Source organism: Nycticebus coucang, chromosome 20 (genome assembly GCF_027406575.1).
Source record: "Nycticebus coucang isolate mNycCou1 chromosome 20, mNycCou1.pri, whole genome shotgun sequence".
Taxonomy (NCBI): Eukaryota; Metazoa; Chordata; class Mammalia; order Primates; family Lorisidae; genus Nycticebus; species Nycticebus coucang.
Window position 1 is genome coordinate 34,347,342 of NC_069799.1, and position 22,738 is coordinate 34,370,079.

Here is a 22,738-nt window from a genome sequence, read left to right on the forward strand (position 1 = left end):
GAAGGAAGTCAAGGCAAGGAGGAGAAAGAAAAAGAAATGATTGCTTCTTGGGTAAATGTGTCCAAGGTCCAGGGCTGTGCCCACTTTTTATCCTGCAGTATCACATTCTTAGAATTTGGAAACCTTTATATGTCTTGTGATGTTCCTGCCTAATGAGTTTGTTTCAAATACAAGTTCATTTCTTATAATGGTCAAGGGGTTCCAAAAATCCTTCTCCTCTACATATATAGCAGAGTCCTTCTGTTCTCTTCATCCAGGTTTGTCATATGTGCTAAAAATTCTCACCTCGAATTAGTATCCTGAAACAGTGAAAACGTTCCCTTTCTTTCTGTTGAAAATAGAAAAATGTGGGTGCCCAAGATTCCCATTGTGGATGAGGCTGGGTCATTGAATATTAGCAAAGAAGGGGAATATGCACAGTTTAGCTTCCACCTGGAAGTTCCATCAGTTCTACATAGAATAAGATGAAGCACATGCACTTGTACAGAAGACGGCATTAACTGCCTAAAGTAACTCAATGTTGTGGGCACCAGAATTATTAGAAAAGCCTGGCTTTCCATAATGCTAAAAAGAACATAAAGACATGATTAGAGACAAGAAAATGTGCTAGGTATCTGTACCTTGAACTTTGCCAAAAACTAGTTTTTTTTTTCTTTTTAAACTAGTTTTTATCAGATTATGATTTACTTTTTCTGCCCTATCACAGCAGTACTATTGTTTGCACTTGTGAATGGGTGTTATCTTTGTTTACTGGTTCAGAAATCAACTGGGATAAATCCAGTGCTACAGTGCACTGCATGTTTGACAAAATATTATCACGAGACAGAAGCACTGGCATTCCTGTTGAGCTTGTTGGAAATTTAGAAATTGAGGCTTGGCACCTGTAGCTCAAGCGGCTAAAGTGCCAGCCACATACAAAGGGGTTGGCAGGTTTGAATACATCCCGTGCCCACTAAACAACAACGACAACTCCAACCAAAAAATAGCTGGGCCTTGTTGTAGGTGCCTGTAATCCCTGCTACTTGGCAGGCTGGGGCAAGAATTGCTTGAGCCCAAGAGTTTGAGGTTGCTGTGAGCTGTGACACTATGGAACTCTACCAGGGCAACAGCTTGAGACTGACTCAAAAAAAAAATTTAGAAATTGAGTCTTCACCCCATATCTTCTGAATAAATTTCTACATTTTTTTCAAGATCTCCAGTTCTTTAGTGTACACATTAAAACTTTAGAGGTACCATTTAACTCAACACGACTTTTTTTTTGAGAAAAAGTCTCACTGTGTGGCCTTCAATAGAGTGCAGTAGCATCACAGCTCACAGCAACCTCAAACTCTTGGGCTCAACTCATTCTCTTGCCTCAGCCACCCAAGTAGCTGAGACTACAGGTACTCACCACAATGCCTGGCTATTTTTTATTGTACATGTCATTGTTGTTTAGCTGGCCCTGGTTAGAACCCTCCAGCCTCGGTGTATTTGACTGGCACCGTAACCACTGTGCTACGGTCGAGTCCCAGCTATTTTTCTTGTAGTTATCATTGTTGTTTGGCAGGCCCGGGCCAGATTCTAACCCTCCAGCCCCAGGGTATGTGGCTGGCATCCTAGCTGCTGAACTACAGGTGCCGAGCCTCACCATGACATTTTCATATAAAAAACGTACATGACTACATGATATAAATAAGGCACAAAATTATACATGCCAGTATTGGTGGCCTTTCTATTGTGTCAACCAAAAAAAGTGTAGTGTGTCCATTGGTTTTGTGGGTGTTACGCCTTCCGCTTTCCTCCGTGTTAGACAACACAAGAGGGAATATGTGTCGTCTATACTTACCTTATGAGGTAAGTCCATTCTTTCATATAAGTCAGAATAAGATCTCTTCACTCATGTAACTAAAAGTGAAATTCAGTCTCCCTCTGGCTTTTTGGTAAGTATGTTTGTTTTTCAGGAACTGTTGACATTCAAGGACGTGTCTTTAGAATTCTCTATGGATGAGTGGGCCTGCCTGGACCCTGCTCAGCAGACTTTGTATTGGGACGTCATGTTGGAGAACTACGGACACCTGGTCTTTCTAGGTGAGGATAACTGAAATACACAGTTCCTGGTCTACACTACGCAATTCATATTCTCTCTTTGTAAAAGGTTTTATTCAGTTTCTTCTTTGACTGCATGAGCATCAGTTTCTTGTTCCTAAAGACAATTTAGGGATATCATGGTATAGAAAAGAAAATACCAGAGATGGTTTATTTTGGCATTAACCTTATCCTTTTTTGTCTGATTTATATCCTTCACTAGATTAATGATAATTTCAGAAATTTAGTGGCATTGATTGTTACCCACACCTTTAAATCTGATTTCTAGCACCAAATTTTATTTCCATACTACTGGGTGGTGGAGTTAAAAATCCTCCAACTTGAAATACTTTTTATAGATTCTAATGTTTCTGTAAGGAACATCTATTTGGGGATTATTCTTTCAGGATGTTCTAAAGTGTTCTTTTCTCTGCTTTAGCAAGGTAATAGATTACCACTTGAAGAATTCCAATAAGAGTCCTGTTCCTTTTTTCTAATACAACAGGTCTTACCCTCTCTAAGCCCGACTTCATCACCTGTCTGGAGCAAAGCAAAGAACCCTGGAAAGTGAAGACGCACCAGACAGTAGTCAAGCCCCCAGGTAGGTTGGAGTGAATGAAGGGGGTAACACTAGTCAGTGGTCCAAAGGTCAAGGAGGAAACCACACTATATAATATGATTTGGGAATGGTTTCTGAGAATACTGGTTTTCTTTTTCTTGTTCTTACATAAGGGCACTTCTATACTGTTTATTTATTTATTTATTTATTTTTATTTCCTTATTCACGTAGTGTCTCACTCTCTTGCCTCACTCTCGAGTGATCTGGCATCATCCTTGCACAGAGCAACCTGAAGCTGCTGGGTTCAAGTAATTTTTCTCTCTCAGCCTCCCAAATACCTGGGACTACAGGTTTCTCCACAATGTCTGGCTAATGGATTTTCTATTTTTTAGTAAAGAGGGGGTCTCACACTTCCTCAGGCTGGTCTTGAACTTGTAAGCTGAAGCAATCCTCCCAGCTTGGCTTTCCAGGGTGCTAGGTTTACAGTTGTGAGCCACTATACCTGTCTAATTGGTCCTTAATTTCCACAAGGACTTTACTTTTCAGGGATAGTCCTTTGAGGTTTTAGTGAAAATAAAAGAACTTTCTATAGCTGGAACTTGACCACATGATGTGACTTCTCTTCCATTGCTTTTAAGGATGTAAAATATTTGTGTACTTTTCAGTATGTCTGAAAATTTTTTTTTAATATTCTTTAGGCTGGGTGTGGTAGCTCACATCTGTAATCCTAGCACTCGGGGACCGAAGGTAGGATGATGGCTTGAGCTCAGGCGTGTGAGACCAGCATAAATAAGAGTGAGACCCTGTCTGTACTAAAAATAGAAAGATTAGCTAGGCATTGGAGTGGTGGCTTTGGTTCCCCCAGCTGGGTTTGGGTAGGTGGGGGTGAGGCTGGAGAAGTGCTTGAACCGAGGAGTTTGAGGTTAATGTGACTTAGGCTGATCCTATGACACTTTAGCCTGGACAACAGAGTGAGCCTGTTTTTGGAAAAAAGTTTGTTTTTCTTTAGCATCATATCCAGAATAAGTACGTGAAGTGGTGGTGATATTAGTATTTGTTTCAGAAATTTCATGAACAGCACAAGAGTTGTTATATGTTATATGCTTTATACTTGTTTATACAGTGAAGTTTTCAGAGAAGGTTCTGCACAAATTATAGTCAGTAATTTTATCAAAACACTAAGAATCTTCCTAAATGTAAGAAAATCTAATGTTATTTAACTTCAAATTTTCTTTTTATATGGACTGTCATGAATACTTTAATGTCTTTGTGCTCTAATTGCCAGCCTTAATACAGTTATAGGTACCTATTCCCTATATTTCTTTTTTTGTTGTTTCTTTTTTTGAGACAGAGTCATGTGCCATGGCATTATAGCTCAAGCAGCCCTAAACTCCTGGGCTCAAGCAATCCTCTTGCTTCAGCCTCCCAAGTAGCTGGGACTTCAGGCCGCCTCCACTTCTGTTGGCCAGTTTTGCAATTTTTAGTACCATTGGTATATCCCTCTTACTCAGGCTGGTCATAAACTCCTGAGCTCAAGCAGTCTACTGCCTTGGCCTCCCTGGGTATTAGGATTAGAGTCATGAGGCCCCACATCCAATAGTTACATTTCTTTCTTTTTTTTTTTTTTTTTGTAGAGACAGAGTCTCACTGTACCGCCCTTGGGTAGAGTGCCGTGGTGTCACACGGCTCACAGCAACCTCTAACTCTTGGACTTATGCGATTCTCTTGCCTCAGCCTCCCGAGCAGCTGGGACTACAGGCGCCCGCCACAACGCCCAGCTATTTTTCTGTTGCAGTTTGGCCGGGGCTGGGTCTGAACCTGCCACCCTGGGCATATGGGGCCGGCGCCCTACTCACTGAGCCACAGGCGCCGCCCAGTAGTTACATTTCTTAAATATACTATGTCATTAGGGAGTTTAGGGAATTCCTGAGAATATATTAATGTCTCTGTTGTTATAAAATCTCTCTTTTTTTTTTTTTTTTGTAGAGACAGAGTCTCACTTTATGGCCCTCGGTAGAGTGCCATGGCCTCACACAGCTCACAGCAACCTCTAACTCCGGGCTTAAGCGATTCTCTTGCCTCAGCCTCCCGAGTAGCTGGGACTACAGGCGCCCGCCACAACGCCTGGCTATTTTTTGTTTGCAGTTTGGCCGGGGCCGGGTTTGAACCCGCCACCCTCGGTATATGGGGCCGGCGCCTTACCAACTGAGCCACAGGCGCCGCCCAATATCTCTTTTTTTATAATTACCTCTGGATTAAGATGTGCTTATTCGTACAGGTGCACACACACACACATACACACAGCAGAACCTCTGTTAGTTGACCACCCGCAGGACTGTAACAAACATGTCAACATACAGAGGTGATTAGCATAAGGGACTAGCCTGCTGTACCAATACACACATGTGGTGCATGTCTGGTCTATGAACATCAAGTCAACTTGAGGAGGTGGTCAATGTAGGGAGATGGCCACCTATGGAGGTTCTAGTGTGTATATGTATATAAACACATACACACACACACACACATAGTTACATAAACATGTACACACACACACAGTACCTAGATCTGCAGGCCTGTCTCCATGGTCATGAATGTGCATCTTCCTCCAGGTCTCTGTGGGTAGTACCACACCCAGATCATGGGTAGGAGAAGTTGGAGATGACCACATAGTCACTTCAGAATTCTCAGTGGGACCAAGTTGAATAGGCCATTCTCCAGGCATTAACCAAGACCAGTGTTTTTTAGTTTGCAAGTAAATGATGCTCTGCTTTCTCTATGTGACCCCTCTTCAGAACATTAGGAGAATTTCACAGCCTTTTCCTTGGATCCTAAAGCTGTCGTAAAATCACTTTTTGTGGAATGGTATCTCATTGTATTGCCTAGACTTGTCAAACTGTTGGACTGATGTGATCCTCTCAACTTGGCTTCTAAGTATGTGAGATGACAGGTGTGAGTCACTGTGCTCAGGTCATTAAAACATTTTTCTCTGTAGATGGCTCCCCAAAATTTGTTATCATGGGGGGCAGACCTGAACATGGGACTTCTATTCTACTGTCTTGCTGATTTTACTGTCTCTATATATGTTTTCACATTCCATTTTATTGTGTATCCAATTTTCTGTAATTTTAGATTTAAATATTCAGAACGATGTGTTAGAATTTCAACTTATGTAACAAATAATTTAGATAATGAGTAGGCATTCCATATGTATTAAAAAGCTCACTTAAAAGTTCTAGTTTACTTTGGGCAAAAAGACAATCAACTGAATTGTCATCACTTTCCTGCACCCAACTCTAAATTATATTTTATTTTTCCCAAATGCTTATTTTACATAGTATGAATTATCATATTTTACAAAGTTGATATTTTTATTTGGAAATGTAAGGCTTTCGATTGCCTGTAAAGGGTGAATTAAACCTTTTCAGGTTTTGTGAAAATAGCAATATGTTGATAACATAATAAAAATATCTTTACTGTTTTGAAATGTGTATTTATTAACATTTTCTAATAAGTACCTCATATTGATAAATTGTACATTATCCATCAAAGTTTATTGCCATATCCTACATAAAATATTCAATATACCTATTCTCAGTCAATAAAATAGTAACTAATATTAAGAAAAAATTGTGTTGGATCAGTCCACAGTCACAGTGGAGAATTGTAATTATCTAGAAAAGAGAATTTTTTTTTTTTTTTTGAGAAAGTCTCACTGTGTTACCCTCATTAGACTCATGTGGCATCATAGCTCACAGCAACCTCCAACTTTTGGACTAAAGTGATTCTCTTGCCTCATCCTCTCAAGTAGCTGGGACTATGGGTTCCCACTACAGTGCCTGGCTATTTTTTTTGTTGTAGTTGTCATTGTTGTTTAGCAAGCCTGGGTGGGGTTCAAACCCGCCACCCCCAGTGTAGGTGGCTGGTGCCCTACTCACTGTGCTACGGGAGCCCAACCTAGAAAAGAGAATTTTTCTTTGAGATGGAGCCTCACTCTGTTGGCTGGGCTAGAATGCTGTAGCATCGTTCCAGCTTCAAACAACTTCCAAACATGGGTTGAAGCAATCCTCCTGTCTCAGCCTCCCAAATAGTTGGATCTACACATGCCCACCACAACTCGTGGATATACTTTTCTTTTTTTAGTGTAGAACAGAGTCTTAGTGTTGCTTGGGTTGGTCTCAAACTTCTGAGCTCAAGCAGTCCTCCCACCTTGGCCTCCGAAAATGGTAGGATTACAGGTGTGAGCCACCTCAGGTAACCCAGAAATTTAAAAAAATGGTATAGCAATGTTGTACACAGAATTTAATGTCTAATTTTTTTATTCTTGTTTTACAGTTCCATGTTAGTGTGCTTCTTATTGTTGTAGGCTTTTAAACCTCCATTTATTTTGTATTTGGTTTTACCTGTGTAGTGTAATTTTGGATGAAACCTCAACTCTTACTTATATTTTAATGTGTGGTTCAATTGAAAATGAATCAGCTGTATGTCTTCTATTAATGATTGCTGTATGTTTTTTCTATAACTATAACCCCAAGTTTATTTATGGCTTATCTTGAATATTTCTTTTCCTGGGTAATTGTCAGTGGTTGTTGTGTCCCATCTAGGTTAATAATCATGGGGATAGTCTTAATCTTGGCCTCTGTTTTTGATGAATCTATATTTCCTTTTGGAGAGGAAAAACTTGTGTAATTTTCTGGTAATATTTGAGAAACTTTGTAACTATTTTTGTTATCCCATTAAAATTTTAATTTTGGGCAAAACAAAGCTTACCACCTTCAATCTGTCTAAGTGTGTTTCTATAGTATTAAGTGTATTTGTTGTTTTTTTATTTTATTTTTTTGCAGTTTTTGGCCAGGGGTGGGCTTGAACTCGCCACCTCTGGCATATGGGGATGGCGCCCTACTCCTTTGAGCTACAGGCACTGCCCTATTAAGTGTTTGTTATACACTTGTTATGCACAAGACTTCTATAATCTTTACATCTTGAAAAAGTAAAACTTAGAGGTTTCCATAACCTCTTCTCATTTTACCCTCTCTTCATTCTTGACAGACTTTTTTCTGCTTTCTGTTTCTGTGAGTTTCACTATTTAAGATCCATCATACTTAGTATAACCGTGTGCTGTCACGTTGTGCCTCATTTTAGTTAACACTATAGTCTTAAGGTTTGTCCTTGTCCTTGGATGTGGCAAGGTGTTCTGTTCCAGTGCTGGATAATACTGCATAGTGTGTACATGCCACATATTTTGACATCTGTGTTGCTTATACCTCTTGGCTTTTTTTTTCTTTTTTGAGACAGACTCTCGCTCTATACCCCTGGATAGAGTCCCCTGAGAGGAATGTGGTGACATCATGGCTTATAGGAAGCTCAAATTCCTAGCCTCAAGCAATCCTCCTGTTTCAGCCTCTCAAATAGCTGGGACTATAGGCCCACAACACTCTGTTAATTTTTCTACTTTTAGTAAAGATGGAGTCTTGCTCTTCCTCAGGCTGGTCTTGAACTCCTGTGCTCCAGTGATCCTCCTGATGCAGAAAGTTCCTCTTCAGTAGGTCCTTGGTCTCAGTGATTTAAGAATGAATCCATGGATCATAGATCAGTGGTAAGACAGGATTTATTTATAGAAAAGAATACAGAAACACCCCCCAGAGCTCCTGGCAGAGAGAAACCAACCTAGTCAGAAAAAAGCTCCCTCTCTGTCTGTCTGTCTCCCGGGCTCGTTTTGCAGGGGTCTATATAGTCACATAGGGTCCTCTGTAGTTATACTTAGTGGGACTTGGTAGTTAACATTTAGGTGTGTGCGTCCTCATCAGTTACATTTAGCTTGAATGGGTCCTCTGTATTTATATTTAACCGGGACTGTGTAGCAAATGAATGGCTACAATCCCTTTCATTCCCAGGCCTAGGAAACTTACATGAAATTGACCAGGCCTAGGATACTGGGGTTCCCTGCTCAGCAGCAAGTGCCAGGGGCAGAGGGAAACCTAAAGTGCTGGTGTCTCCCCAGCAGTTGTCTCGCCCCTCTGGCCACTGGAACCTCCTGTGGGGCTCCCCTGCCTAACCTCCAGCCTGCTGGTTCCTCTGACGGCTGCCATCGCATCGACACCACCAGGGCGGAGGCAGCAGGTCTGCCCCTCAGCTCCCGAGAGTTGGGCTGGGGCCCACCTGACCTGTATCGCTCCCACCACAGCCCCCCAAAGTGCTAAGATTGCAGTCGTGAGCCACTGCCCCTGTTGTGCCCAAGTCGCGGGATACCCCACATAAATCACCCGGAGACCAAGTCCTATGCAAAAGCAAGAAGTTGTTTATTTACAAGCTCGAGCTTGGGCTCCCTGGTCCTGGAGCAGCAGGAGAGCAGAGAAGCCCCAATCTTGAAAAGGAGGGAGGTTTTTAAGGGTACAGAAAGAAAAAAAGGGAAGGGATGAGGTGTGAGCCACTGGGGCGAGTTGATAGGGGTCTAGGGGACTGAGCAGTATTTGTCCTTGGGTGTCTGGGAGAATGTTGTTATCTCTCGAAGCAGACATTGTGCAAGGGCCTGGATCCTGGGGCAAGGAGTGGGGACGGGGGAGGGAGCAGGTTGCCTAACGCCTTTGGTATGCAGCTGCAAAATGAAGACTGAGGGACAAGATGAAGTTAGTTTAAACAAAATGGAGTTAACTTGGTCCTTACATTCCCCTCTTTTCTTGTGCTTAGAAGATCCAATCATGGGTCTTCAGTGTGTTTTATGAGCCCTAGCTCTATGCCATTGCTAGTGTGTTCAGTGCTGAGGGGGGTATACTGTGCTTGTATGACCATTAATTGAACATTATTAATTCTAGCTCTGATGAAAGCCAGTAATTTATTAATTATGCAGGGGCCAAAGGTTAATAGTAGTAATAGGATTACAAGTGGGCCCGCTATGGTTGAAATTAAAGTTGTTAGCCAGGGTGATTTGCTGAATGTTCCCGCTCGAGTTTTCTTTTGTGGAGACCTTCTCTCACTAACTCCATGGACTGTTTGATTACTCCTGAGTGGTCAGTATAAAAACAGCATTCTTCTCCTAGGGCTACGCATAATCCACCTTGCTGAAGGAACGGTAAGTCTAGTTCCCACTTATTTTGGAGTACTACTTCAGAGAGGGAGGTTAGGGACTCTTGAAGGTGGGAAATGGGGTTTTCTATTTTTCTATGTCTAAGTCTATTACAGCGCATTGAGCTCTGTAGTTCTTGTTTTATAGGACTAAGGAGGAGATTCCTGTGCCTGCTCCTGCTATACTTAGTCCAATGAGCATGGCTAGAGTTATTGCTGTGACTGGTTCTCTCTTGGTTCTTGTAAGTGTGCCTGCAGCTGACTCATATGCCTTATATAAGTCTTCTTCTGAGTGATAGATTAGCTTGGGGATAAGCTGCACTAAGACACAAAAGCCCCAGGTTAAATCAAGGACTGTTCCATGTAGACACAGGGTGAACCCCATTGAGTAAGCCCACCAGGAATTGTTGGTGGGAATTATATATCCAGTCCTATCCCAGGTGAGAGTTTGATTACATAGATATTGTTATTGCGGGGGTGTCAACCTATACAGGTTCCTTATCCTATAATGGACTGTAGGGTGACTTGAGGCTTAGACTGTTGCCAACGGCAGTTGCTAGCCTGGAAGCTGATCTTAGGTTTGCTTATTAGTACAATTCCCTCATAGTTTGGGGGTCTGGCTTCTACACATAACCAAGAGGACTTAGCAAGGTCTGGTCTGCATGTATTTAAGAGTTGATATGTAGCAATGACTAATTTCCAAAGTGGATCGGGATCTGTGGTAGGCACAGGTGTGGAGTTTAGAGTCAGACTTTGGGTATTGAATGCTTGGTCTGGGGAGTCAGGGGAGTCACGGAGCTTAGGGGTGACTACAGGGGGAGACTTAAGCACTATATTAGGGCCCACTGCAGCAGGCTTATTATTAACAGGTGTGTATAAGATTTTGAGTTGGAAAACATTACCTGGGTCTGCGCCGTGCGCATTGTACAGTCTAACACCCCACCATTTGCTGAGTTCCCAATCTAGCATTCACTTTCCTTTATCCGTAAAGGTGATACTGACTGTGGCAGGTTTGGGGCCTCCTGCATAGGAGTGCCCTCTCCAAACACCCTTCCTCTTTACTTGGCTCAAGTCTCCTTATCTCGGGGGGTTCCACCATAATTGCCTGGTGGAAACACAGTTCCATGAGTTACAGAAATATGAACTTGCTCCTCCACACTTATTTGGAAGGTGACCGGGACAGATATAAAAGTACCTGGTTAGAGTATTTCCGGACCAATATGACTGCCACCCTGAGGGACAGGGTCTAATCCCTACCAGATTATGTAGGTCGACTAAGAGCTCCGGGAACAAAGTACCCTTAGGATGAACTCCAGAGGTCTAGTTGAGCACCGTCCCTGTGCTAGCATCAGTGACTAGCCACGTTATCTTAACGGGGCGAAGAGAGTTAGTGGTGAGGGGTATAATCAGCAAGGCAGAGTAAGTCAGTAAATGGTACACTTACAGTGGTATCAGGGATCCTGGCATTTCTGCAATTTGAGCTTCAGTGGGTTATCAGGGAACCGCTGGAATTTCCACTGGGGGGTGGAGTCTTCTTTGATGGCCAACAGGTTGGCTAGGTGAATGTGCATGTGATGTATCCAGGAGGTGATGCCCTCAACTTTGAGTGTGGTGGGAGTAATAAGGACTATGGTGTATGGGCCCTTCCACTGGGGCTCTAGCATTTCTTGTCGGTGACGTTTCATGTACACCCAGTCTCCAGGCCAGAAAGCGTGTGGTTCAGGGACAGGTCCTGAGCTGTAGAGGGCTATAAATCTCTCCCAATCAGCTCGTTGTGACTTTTGATCGAAATGTAAAGTTACTGCATGATCTTTCCAAGCTTTAAGATCTGGGCCCTTTGATGTGAGGGCATCGTAATGCAACTTAGGGACTATAGAGGGTTGCCTTCCAAAGAGAATTTCATAGGGAGTTTTTCTTATAAGATAGGGTGAGTTTCACACCCTGTACAGGGCAAAGGGGAGGAGAGACACCCAGTCACCTCCAGTCACCATGATTAATTTAGTCAGGGTCTGTTTTAGGGTGCAGTCCATCTGTTCTACCTGCCCTGAACTTTGGGGTCGATAGGCACAGTGCAATTTCCAATTAGTCCCCAAGGCTTCCGCTAGACTCTGCACTACCTGAGAAGTAAAGGCTGGGCCATTATCTGATCCTATCTGATTAGGGATTCCAAACCTAGGCATTGTATCTTCTAGTATTTTCTTTGCTACTACCTGTGCAGTCTCATTTCTGGTCGGAAATGCTTCTACCCATCCTGAGAATGTATCCATGAAAACAAAGAGATGTTTATATCTATATTTACCTGGCTTAACTTCAGTAAAGTCCACTTCCCAGTATGTACCTGGCTCTATCCCATGCTCTCTAGACCCTGGATTATGGGAGCTAGATACATTGTTAGTCACAGTACATACTTAGCATGAAGCTACGACTTCGTCAATTTTAGTATTCTGGTTTTGTAGTTTGATTTTGGTGTGGTGCAGTAAGTCTTTCATTTTGCGTGACCCTAGGTGGGTGGATGAATGGATTCTATGAAGGATTTCCTGTCCTAGTTTTGCTGGCACAAGTGCTTTGCCATCACAGGTGACGTACCATCTGTTGTACTTCTTGGGGCAGTGGGCTTGTGGGATCTACTTTATTCATTTTAGGTCCTCCAAAGTATACTCCAGGGATTATGGGAGTGTTGGGGATCCAGGGTCTGGCAATGTAGTAATAGGAAGCTCTTGGATAGCCAAAGTGGCTATAGTCCTGACGACCTGGTCGGCCCACCAGTTGCCTCTGGCTACAGGGGAGTCGCCCCGCTGATGGCCAGGGCAATGAATGAGGGCTAGTTTCTGGGGAAGCCATAAGGCTTTTAGGAGGTCGTGTATTTCATTTTTATTTTTGATAGTCTTTCCCTCTGCCATAAGGAGTCCTCTCTCCTGGTAAATTGCCCCGTGTATGTGGGCAGTGGCAAAGGCATATCGGCTATCTGTATAGATGTTACATCTTAGGCCTTTCCCCAGGGTCATGGCTTGTGTTAGAGCTATGAGCTCAGCCTTTTGAGCTGACATCCCAGCTCGGAGGGGCTCTGCCCATACAGTCTTGGTCTCGGACACCACTGCCGCTCCCATGTACCTGCATCCATCCTGTATGAAGCTGCTCCCATCTGTGTACCAGGTGGCCTCTGCATCAGGGAGGGTCTGGTCTGTAAGCTCATGGCGTACGCTGTGAACCTGGGCTAGGATGCCAACACAGTCATGGAGGGGGGCACCTAGGTCTGGATTTGGCAATAGGGTTGCCTGATTGAGAGAGGTCTTTGCTAGGAACTGGATTTGTGGGGGTTCAGCAGAAGGCCCTGGTAGTTGGCGAGTTGGGCACTACTAATCCATTGATCCGGTGGCTGTTTGAGGCCTCCCTCAATGGTGTGAGGGGTTGTGATCAACAGTTCTTGTCCTAAAGTTAATTTATCTGCATCTTTAACTAGCAATGCAGTAGCTGCAATGATGCGTAGGCATGGGGGGCAGCCTGCTGCTACAGGGTCTAGTTTCTTTGACAGGTAGGTGACCGGCCGGGTCAAGGGACCAAGCGATTGAGCAAGCACCCCTCTTGCTATGCCTTTGTGCTCATCTACATACAGATGAAAGGGCTTGGTAATATCTGGGAGTCCTAGGGCCGGGGCTGAGAGCAAAGCTCATTTCAGGGCCTGGAAGGCTCTTTCTTGTTCTGCACTCTACTGGAAAGGCAGGCTGTCCCAGGTACCTTCATAGAGGGGCTTTGCTATCTCTGTGAACCCCGGAATCCATGGATGGCAGAACCTGGGTGACTCAAGGAACTCATGCACTCCTCGACGTGTGGTCAGGTGGGGGGGATTTTCTGAATTGTTTCTTTTCTTGCCTGGGATAGCCACTGCTGTCCATCTTTAAGGATGTACCCCACATAATTCACAGTTTGTTGACAAATCTGAACCTTCTTGTCAGAGGCCCGGTACCCCAGAGCTCCTAGTGCAGTCAGCAAGTCCTGGGTGCCTTGGTGGCATTCTGATTCTGTCTCAGCTGCTATCAGAATGTCATCTATATATTGTAAAAGAGTCAGGTGAGGGTGCTGCTGCCGGTACTCACTCAGGTCCTCGTGTAGAGCTTCATCAAAGATGGTGGGGGAGGTCTTAAACCATTGTGGCAGCCAGGTTCAGGTAAATTGACCATGGATCCCTTACTCTTCATCATTCCATTCAAAGGTGAACATTGCCTGGCTCTGAGGGGCTAGCGGGAGGCTGAAGAAGGCATCCTTTAAGTCGAGGACAGTGTACCATACTCCATCAGGGGTGAGAGCACTTTATAGTGTATAAGGGTTTGGGATGGTGGAGTGGATGTCTAGTATCTGCTTGTTTACCTCTCTTAGGTCCTGGACTGGTCTATAGTCATTAGTCAGTGGCTTTTATACAGGCAATGGGAGTGTTCCATGCAGATTGGCAGGGCACTATTATCCTGCTATTAAAAATCCTCTGGATGTGAGGCGTGATGCTCCGCCAGGCCTCTTGAGACATGGGATACTGCCGTTCTCATATGGGTTCAGCCATTGGCTTGAGCTCTATAATCACTGGTGGTCGGTGGGCAGCTAGCCCCACTCCTCCAGTCTCAGCCCAGGCAAGCGGGTAGGTTTTCAGCCATATAATGACATCTGTCAGCTGATGGCCCCCAGACTGCTGCTGGTGAAGTCTGTACTCATCTTCAAGTTGTAGGGTGAGTATTTGTATAGGACTCCCATACTGGTCTGTGACAAGGGGTCCTTCGTCATTGAAAATGATATGAGCCCTTACCTTAGTTAGGAGGTCTCGCCCAAGAAGAGGGTAGGGGCAGTCTGGGATAATCATGAATGCGTGGGATACCGGGCCCACGCCCAAGTCCACGGTTCTTTGGGTAGTCCATGAATATTGTTTGATGCCCGTGGCCCCCTTGTCCCATGATTTTCTGGCATCCTTAGGGCTGTGGTCCTGTGTCAAGACTGAATGCTTGGCTCCGGTATCTACCAGGAAATTAATTGGGGTCCCCTCCACTCTGAGAGTTACCCAGGGCTTGGGGAGGGGAGGTGAGCCCTGACCCCCCTACCCCTCGAGTCTGCTCAGTCCTGAGACTGGCACCGAGGGGGTGCATGAAGGTCTGGGAGGTGGTTTCTTGGGGCACTCCCAGGCCCAGTGTCCATGTTCCTTACAATAGGTGCACTGGTCTTGCTAGAGGAGGAGCCTTTCTCTGCTTGGGGAGCCCTCCTTACCTCTTGCCGGCAGTGGGCGCAGCCTCCTGTTTCTTTCGTCTGAGGTCGTGGTCGTGGAGGCCAGGAGGATCCTGGCTAATTCCTGGGTCTGTTTGTTATCCACCTTCGTTTGCTTTTCTTCAGGGGTCTCACAGTTGTACACTCTTTCAGAAGCTTCTAGGAGATCCTGCAAAGACCTCTCGCCCAGTCTATCTATTCTCTGCAGCTTGCGCTTAATGTCTGGAGCTGACTGATTAACAAAGAACATGACAACTGCTTCTTTATTCCCCTCAGCTTCAGGGTCTAGGGGTGTTTGCATGCGAAATGCCTCCATAATTCTTTCTAAGAAAGCTATTGGGGGTTCTGTCTTTTCCTGCTGTACATTACCTACCTTGGCCAAATTAGTCGGCTTTCTAGCCGCTTTACGGAGACCCCTCATTAGAGTCTGGCCGTAGGCTTGGAGTCTTACCTGACCTGTTCCCGTATTAAAGTCCCAATCGGGGCGAGTAAGAGGAAAAGTGGCATTGATGAGAGCCTGGTTGGTGGTGGGGCTTCCGTCTGTTTCCTCGACAGCCTTCCTGGCCTCAGCCAAGATGCGGTTCCATTTCTTAGTGGTGAAAAAACCCTGTAACAGTTGGTGACAATTGTCCCAGGCAGGCTGGTGAGTAAAAAGAATTGAGTCTAAGAGGTCAATCAAGGCAGTAGGTTTTTCGGAGAACTTAGAGTTCTGCATTTTCCAGTTATAGAGATCACTTGTGGCGAAGGGCCAATAATGGTACGGTTGATTTGGGGGGTTTGCTCCATCAGGGGGGCCCGCCGCGCGGAGAGGCAACACTGTGGAGTCTACCATCAGAACGCGCAGGGTTCTACTGCGGGTGTGAGGTGGGCTCTGGTGGCTACCATCTGGACCTGGGGCTGGAGTAGCCTCGCTGCCTGGTGGACTCTAAGGAACAGGTGCCTCCCAAGGTGAGGGTTGATAGGGAGGGGGAAAGAGCACTTCTGGATTACTTCCTCCTTGGAGGACCGTGGGAGGGGCAGTGGTTTCAGGGGACTTATTTTTCTCCTTCAAGGCTAGGAGTTTAGTTACTTCCTTGTCTGATGGAGGAAGGAGGGGTTTTAACCACGATGGCGGGTTTTCCACTAGGTCCTGCCAAGCAGCTATATTTGGATCTAGTCCGGGTGCCTGGTCCCAGATCAATAGACTATATCTTTGACCTGAATGATAATGAGGAGATGAAAAGTTCCCTCTGGTGGCCATTCAACGTGGTATGCCGGCCATTGATTCCTGCAAAAAACCACAAGTTTACCTCTGGACACAATAAAGCCGTACTCTTGGGCTTTGTCTTTGAAGCCCTGGAAATTAGTCAAAGTTAGGGAGAGGGGGGTCGTCTGGGTCTGTCTCCTGTGGCCCTCCAAATATAATAAAACACAGACAAATAGCACCTAAGATTCCTCCAGAAGACAGAAGCCTGCCCTCACAGGTTTTCAGGCAATACTGAAAATGAGATGACGGTGTAACCCCATCTGGCTGTCGCAACCCGCCTTGTCTCTCAACCAGAAGGATCACCTCTCCGTGGTCTTCTTGATCAGGGACTGGAAATCCACGTCCCAGTCCCCCATCCACGGGGGCATCCCCTCTTCTACTCTGTCGGGGATTCCACATCCCAACTACAGATTCAACAAATGCTGGCACACACACACTCACCTCCAGAGCAGGTACTTGGTGATTTTGGAGGGTTCTCCCGGATGAGCCCCCAAATGTTGTGCCCAAGTCACAGGATCCCCCACATAAATCACCCAGAGACCAAGTTCTATGCAAAAGCAAGAGGTTGTTTATTTACAAGCTCGAGCTTGGGCTCCCTGGTCCTGGAGCAGCAGGAGAGCAGAGAAGCCCCAATCTTGAAAAGGAGGGAGGTTTTTAAGGGTACAGAAAGAAAAAAAGGGGGGGGTGAGGTCCGAGCCGCTGGGGCGAGTTGATAGGGGTCTAGGGGACTGAGCAGTATTTGTCCTTGGGTGTCTGGAAGAGTGTTGTTATTGCTCAGAGCAGGCGTTGTGCAAGGGCGCGGATCATTGGGCAAGGACGGGGGCCGGGGGCCGGGGAGGGAGCAGGTTGCCTAATGCCTTTGGTATGCAGCTACAAAATGAAGACTGAAGGACAAGACGAAGTTTGTTTTAACAAAATGGAGTTAACTTGGTCCTTATACCCCTGGCCACATCTTGGCTTTTATGAATAATGCTGCGATGGAAGTGAGTGAGAACATGTATCTTCCCCGTTCTGCAGTGGATATTTTAGATATATAACCAGATATGAGATTGCGGGATCAAATAATAACTTTTAATTTTAGTCTTCTAAGAAACCTTCTTACATTTTAATAGTATCTGCAAAATTTTTCCTCACCAACATTTCAAAAACTGTCCACTTTCTTTTTATTGAGACAGTCTGACATAGTTGCCCTGTGCTAAAATGATTCTCAGCTTCCCTAGTAGCTGGGACAACAGACTCCCGCCACCACGCCCAGCTATTTTTCAGTAGTGGGGTCTCACTGTAGCTGAGGCTGCTCTCCGACTTCTGAGATCCGGCATCCACACACGTCAGCTTCCCAGTGTGCTGGGATTACAGGCGTGAGCCACCGCACCCAGCCCCAAAAGTGTCCAATTTTTGTATAACCTTGATAAAATTTTTTTAGTGTTCATTGTGAGTATGATGTAACACTTCATTGTGATTTTGCTTTGCATTTCTCCAATAATTAGTAATTTAAGCATCTTTTCAAATGTTTGCGGGCCATTTATTTATATTTCTTCTTTGAAAAATATCAGTGAGCTCCTGCCATCCACCTAGTTCTGCCCCCCAGAGAGTTAGGATTACAGACATGAGCTACTGCTCCAATCTCTTTTTAACTTTTTGAAGTAGGTCACCTCACATGAGTGAATTTTGTTTGTAGTTTTTACCTATACAGGGTGTCCCCAAATTTGCCAGACATACGTGCATAGAGGAAATGGGAATTGTCGCTAAATGTACCATTATTTATAAAATATTCATACCATAATTTTCCATCATGTTTTTCTATGTGTTAAAATGAAAATATTAAAAATAGAAAATATACCCTCAGTTTCCTATCTATAAGTTACTTGGGACACTTTGTACATTGTAATGTTGTATGGTAGTATGAATATAGTAGTACTCAACTCCGTGTACTTTAAGACATTAAGAACAAACGATAAATATAAATCAACCGTGTGTGTACAGGCAATTTCATTTTCTTTCTGTTTGTTTACCTATATGTTACTTTTTGTTTACATATAGTACATTTTCTCTTGGTTGCTTGCCAATGTTTATTTTAACCTGTAGGTGAATACATATTAAAGCTCTCTTAAATTTAACACATTTATTGGTGACTAGTTTTTGTATGAATCATTTGTGTAATATGAAGATAATTTTTGAAAGGCCATATTTACTGTATGTACCTGTAGTTTTAGTATTATTGTTTGTTTATTTTTTCTTGTAAAAAGCGCATAACATTTGGGAGAGCTAACTGGGTTTATTGCTCTCAAAATATAAATAACGAAAAATCACGTAAAATTGACAGTTTAATATTTTTAATTACACAGTTGTGTTAAGCATATTGACATTGCTATGTAAAAATACATCTCTAGGTCCTCTCGCCATCTCTACCTGTAATCCCAGTATTTTGGGAGGCCCTGCTGGGCAGATTGCCTGAGCTCATGGGTTCCAGACCAGTCTGAGTTAGAGCAAGGCCCTGCCTCTAAAAATAGGCTCATGCCTGTAATCCTAGCACTGTGGGAGGCCAAGGTGGGTGGGTTTTCTGAGCTCACAGGTTTGAGACCAGCCTGAGCAACAGCAAGACCCTGTCTCCAAAAATAGCAGGGTGTTGTGCTGGGCACTTAATAGTCCCAGCTACTCAGGAGGTTGAGGCAAGAGAATCATTTGGATACAGGGCGACAAAGTGAGACTCTCTCTCAAAAAAAAAAAAAAAAGAAAAAACAAAATACATCTCTAGAACATCTTTATGTTCTTTTATCTAAATACATCTTTATTTTGCACAACTGAAATTCAATATAGGCAAAACTGCTATCCATTTTCCCCACTGGTCATTTATAAACACTACTCTTATTTTTCTTCTGTTTCTACAAATGTAACTAATTTCATTATTTTATTTTTGAGACAGAATGTCACTTTGTAAACCTTGGTAGAGTGCTGTGGCATCATAACTCACAGCAACCTCAGTTTCTTGGGGTCAAGCAATCCCCTTTCTCAGCCTCCCAAGTAGCTGGGACTAGGCACCCATCTCAACACCTGGCTATTTTTAATGACAGGGTCTCACTCCTGCTTAAGCTGGTCTTGAACTCCTGAACTCACACAGTCCACCAGATTCAGCCTCTTAGAGTGGTAGGATTAAAAGCATGCACCACTGAGCCTGGCCTTACTTTCATTATTTTATATAATTTTATTCAAATGTATCTGGCTTTTGGGAGAACGTGTGTTATTTCATTTATGATAATGTTAGGATTCATCGTTATTAGAAATGTTAGAAGATTTCCTGATCGTTAGAAGCTGAGTAATACTCTTTTATATATCCTAAATAATATTTCCCCATTTATATTTTGAGGCAGATGTGGATTTCTTTCACCTAATGAATTATGTGAATGATGCTGCAATAAACATGTGTGCAAATAGCTCTTCATTTGACTGTGTACATGAGGGTTGTAAATCTTTCCTTCATTTTATTTCATTATGTATTTTATATATATGCAAAATAATAAAAAGGAATTAAATGCTTCTAACAAATAAGCCTTTATGTTATTATTTTGTATTTTTTAGCTTTTCTGCAATTTTTGACTAAAGGTATATTTTGTGAAATAAGACAGGTTTTGTTTTTTATTTTTGGTTTCTTTTTTTTTTTTTACAGTTTTTGGCCAGGTTCAAGTTTGAACCTGCTATTTCCGGTACATGGGGCTGGCACCCTACTCCTTGAGCCACAGGTGCCACCCCATAGGAGAGGTTTTTGTCTCAAAATTTTTTGTGCCCTGGTTGGGCGTACGGGCATATATTTATGCTGGTAGTAATCTGGGAGGCTGAGATGAGAGGATGTTTTCAGCTCAGCAGTTGGAGACCAGCCTGAGTAAGAGCAACACCCCATCTCTCCTAAAAATAGAAGATAAAATTACCTGAGTATCATTACAGACACCATTAGTCCCTGCTTCTCAGAAGGATGATTCAGGAAGATTGCTTGAACCCAGGAGTTTCAGGTTGCTGTGAGCTAGGCTGATGCCATGGCACTGTATCCTGGGCAACAGTGAGACTCTGTCTCAACACGTGTGTGTATATACCCATACTGACACTCATGTATTTACATATACATATCTTATTATTATAATCTCCTTTGCTCTGTTTTGTTGAATATTTCAATTAAATATCTTTCTCTCTGGCAATTTTTTGTTTTGTTTTTTTTAAAAAGGACTCTCACTATGTCGTCCTACGTAGAATGCGGTGGCATCACAGCTCAACCTCAGAATCTTGGGCTTAAGCAATTCTTTTGCTTCATCCTCCCAAGTAGCTGGGACTACGGGCGCCTGCCACAACTCTCCGTTATCTGTTTGGTTGTAGTTGTCATTATTGTTTGGCAGGCCCCTGGCCAGGTTCGAACCCACTAGCCCTGGTTTGTGTGCCTCTGAGCTACAGACGCTGAGACTCTGTCCTGTAATGTTTTATTCCATTTTTATCATTACTTGTAAGATGAGTGTCATTTAGATAGTCTACAGATGGATCTTGATTTTTTTTTATTTTTTAAATCCCTATCTTTATTTAGTGTCTGTCATTTGATTGTGACATTTAGTCCATGAATATCTACATAATTTTTGAAAGAGACTACTTACTGTTGACAACTTATTACCTGTTTCCTTAGATTCTTGCATGTGTTTTCCCGTTTCTACATTTCTGTCTCATTGATTTGTGTAGTAACATGCTTTGCATTTTTTATTATTTGATTGTGTGATTATAGGTATTTTTATTGTAGCTACCATAGCAATTACACATTTTCAAAATATATTTTAAACTGATAACAACAGCTATTATTAGTTTTCATTTAAATGTTCTTTTTTTTACATCTCTCAATTATTTTAATGATGTCAGGAATTACATCTTGTTATATTGTATGTGTACACCCATCATTGTACATGTAGACCCAAAGTTTAGTGCTAACTTTCTGTTTTTGTCTTTGAACTCTTATGTATGTTTAAAAGTGTTTCATGCACCATCATTATAACAATGCAGCATTTCACATAGGTGTACTTAGTTATCTTTTTCAGAGTTATTTATTTATTTATTTATTGAGACAGAGCCTTAAGCTGTCACCCTGGGTAGAGTGCCATGGCATCACAGCTCACAGCACCTCCAACTCCTGGACTCAAGCGATTGTCCTGCCTCTGCCTCCCAAGTAGCTAGGACTACAGGGGCCTGCCAGAACACCCGGCTATTTTTTGGTTACAGTCATCATTGTTTGGCGGGCCTGGCCTGGATTCGAACCCACCAGCTCAGGTGTATGTGTCTGGCGCCTTAGCTGCTTGAACTACAGGCACCGAGCCCAGAGTTATTTCTTTTTACATTACTTGTTTATTTATTTATTTTTTAGACGGAGTCTTCCTGTGTCACACTGAGTACAGTGCTGTGGTGTCACAACTCACAGCAACCTCCAACGCTTGGCCTTTAGCGATTCTTTTGCCTAGGCCTCCCAAGTAGCTGGGACTACAGGCGCCTGGCAGGACATTCAGCTATTTTTTTTTTTGTTGTTTTTGCAGTAGTCGTTGTTGTCTGGCAGGTCTGGGCTGGGTTCAAACCTACCAGTCCCAGTGTATGTGGCCAGCACTCTATTCACTGAGCTAAAGGCGCTGAGCCATATTTTTACATAATTTAGTACTGTTGTCTAATATCATTTCATTGTCAATGAAAGGGCCTTCGTTTGACATTTCTTTCTTTATTTCGTTCTTTTTTTTTTTGGCCAGGACTAGGTTTGAATCCGCCACCCTTGGTATATGGGGCCAATGCCCTACTCATTGAGCCACAAGCACTGCCCCACTTTGACATTTCTTATGTGGAAGCTTTTCTCATCTGTGTATTACGATAAATATTTATTTTTTCTTCATTTAGAAGGGCAGTTTTGCCGAATATTGTATATGTACTTTGGAGTTTTTGTTCTTTCAGCACTTTAACTGTATCACCCAAGTATTTTTTTTTGATGTGGAAGTTTGTGTTGATTACTCCACTAGTGATCTCACTGGAGCATTCTTAGAGATGACATGTCTGTTTTCTCTTCGTGCTTTCAAGATTCTCTTCTTGTGTGTGACTTTTGATCCTTGATCTTCATCCGTCTGTTATGGGACTCTTTCTGTTGGTGAGCTTCGTGATATTTTATATCTTTTCTTACATTTGAAACTGCTCAGTAATTTTCATTGTGTTCTTCAACTTCAGAATTTCTGTTTATTTATGCTTTTATTTTCTTCTATATCTTCATTTTTTGATGTTCCTTAGTTGAGGCAGTTAGCATTATTCACATAATGTTAAGATAATTTTGACATTTTTATATTTTATGGTTGATTCCAGATTATTTCTTTTGTTTCTTTGACTTATATCACCTTAAAATTTTGTACATGTTAGAGTCTTTCACTGATCTTTGAGGATGAGAAAAGCCAATTTTCACAAACTTTGTGATATTGTTTCATCCTGCAAGATTCTGACACACGTTGTATTAGAACAGCAGGGACCATTACATTCTGACCATGTTTTGCCTGGGGAAGTGTTTGGTTATTTTTTAG

General features: G+C 43.1%; 2 protein-coding genes across 5 annotated transcripts in view; one reads left to right on the forward strand and one right to left on the reverse strand.

The window, feature by feature from the left end:
• The window catches only part of LOC128572303 (zinc finger protein 91-like), a 351,229-nt gene that overhangs the window by 321,913 nt on the left and 6,578 nt on the right, over positions 1 to 22,738 (forward strand). For 2 of the 3 annotated variants that reach the window (XM_053572123.1, XM_053572124.1), the window contains exons 2-3: positions 1,941 to 2,067; positions 2,570 to 2,665. The exons of the other annotated variant lie outside the window; for it this stretch is intronic. In XM_053572123.1, the coding sequence (XP_053428098.1) occupies positions 1,941 to 2,067; positions 2,570 to 2,665 (223 nt within the window). The remainder of the gene's footprint in view (positions 1 to 1,940; positions 2,068 to 2,569; positions 2,666 to 22,738) is intronic. 3 annotated transcript variants of the gene reach the window in all.
• Positions 1 to 22,738, reverse strand: part of LOC128572305 (zinc finger protein 43-like) — a 385,702-nt gene that overhangs the window by 193,497 nt on the left and 169,467 nt on the right. The window lies entirely within an intron of this gene.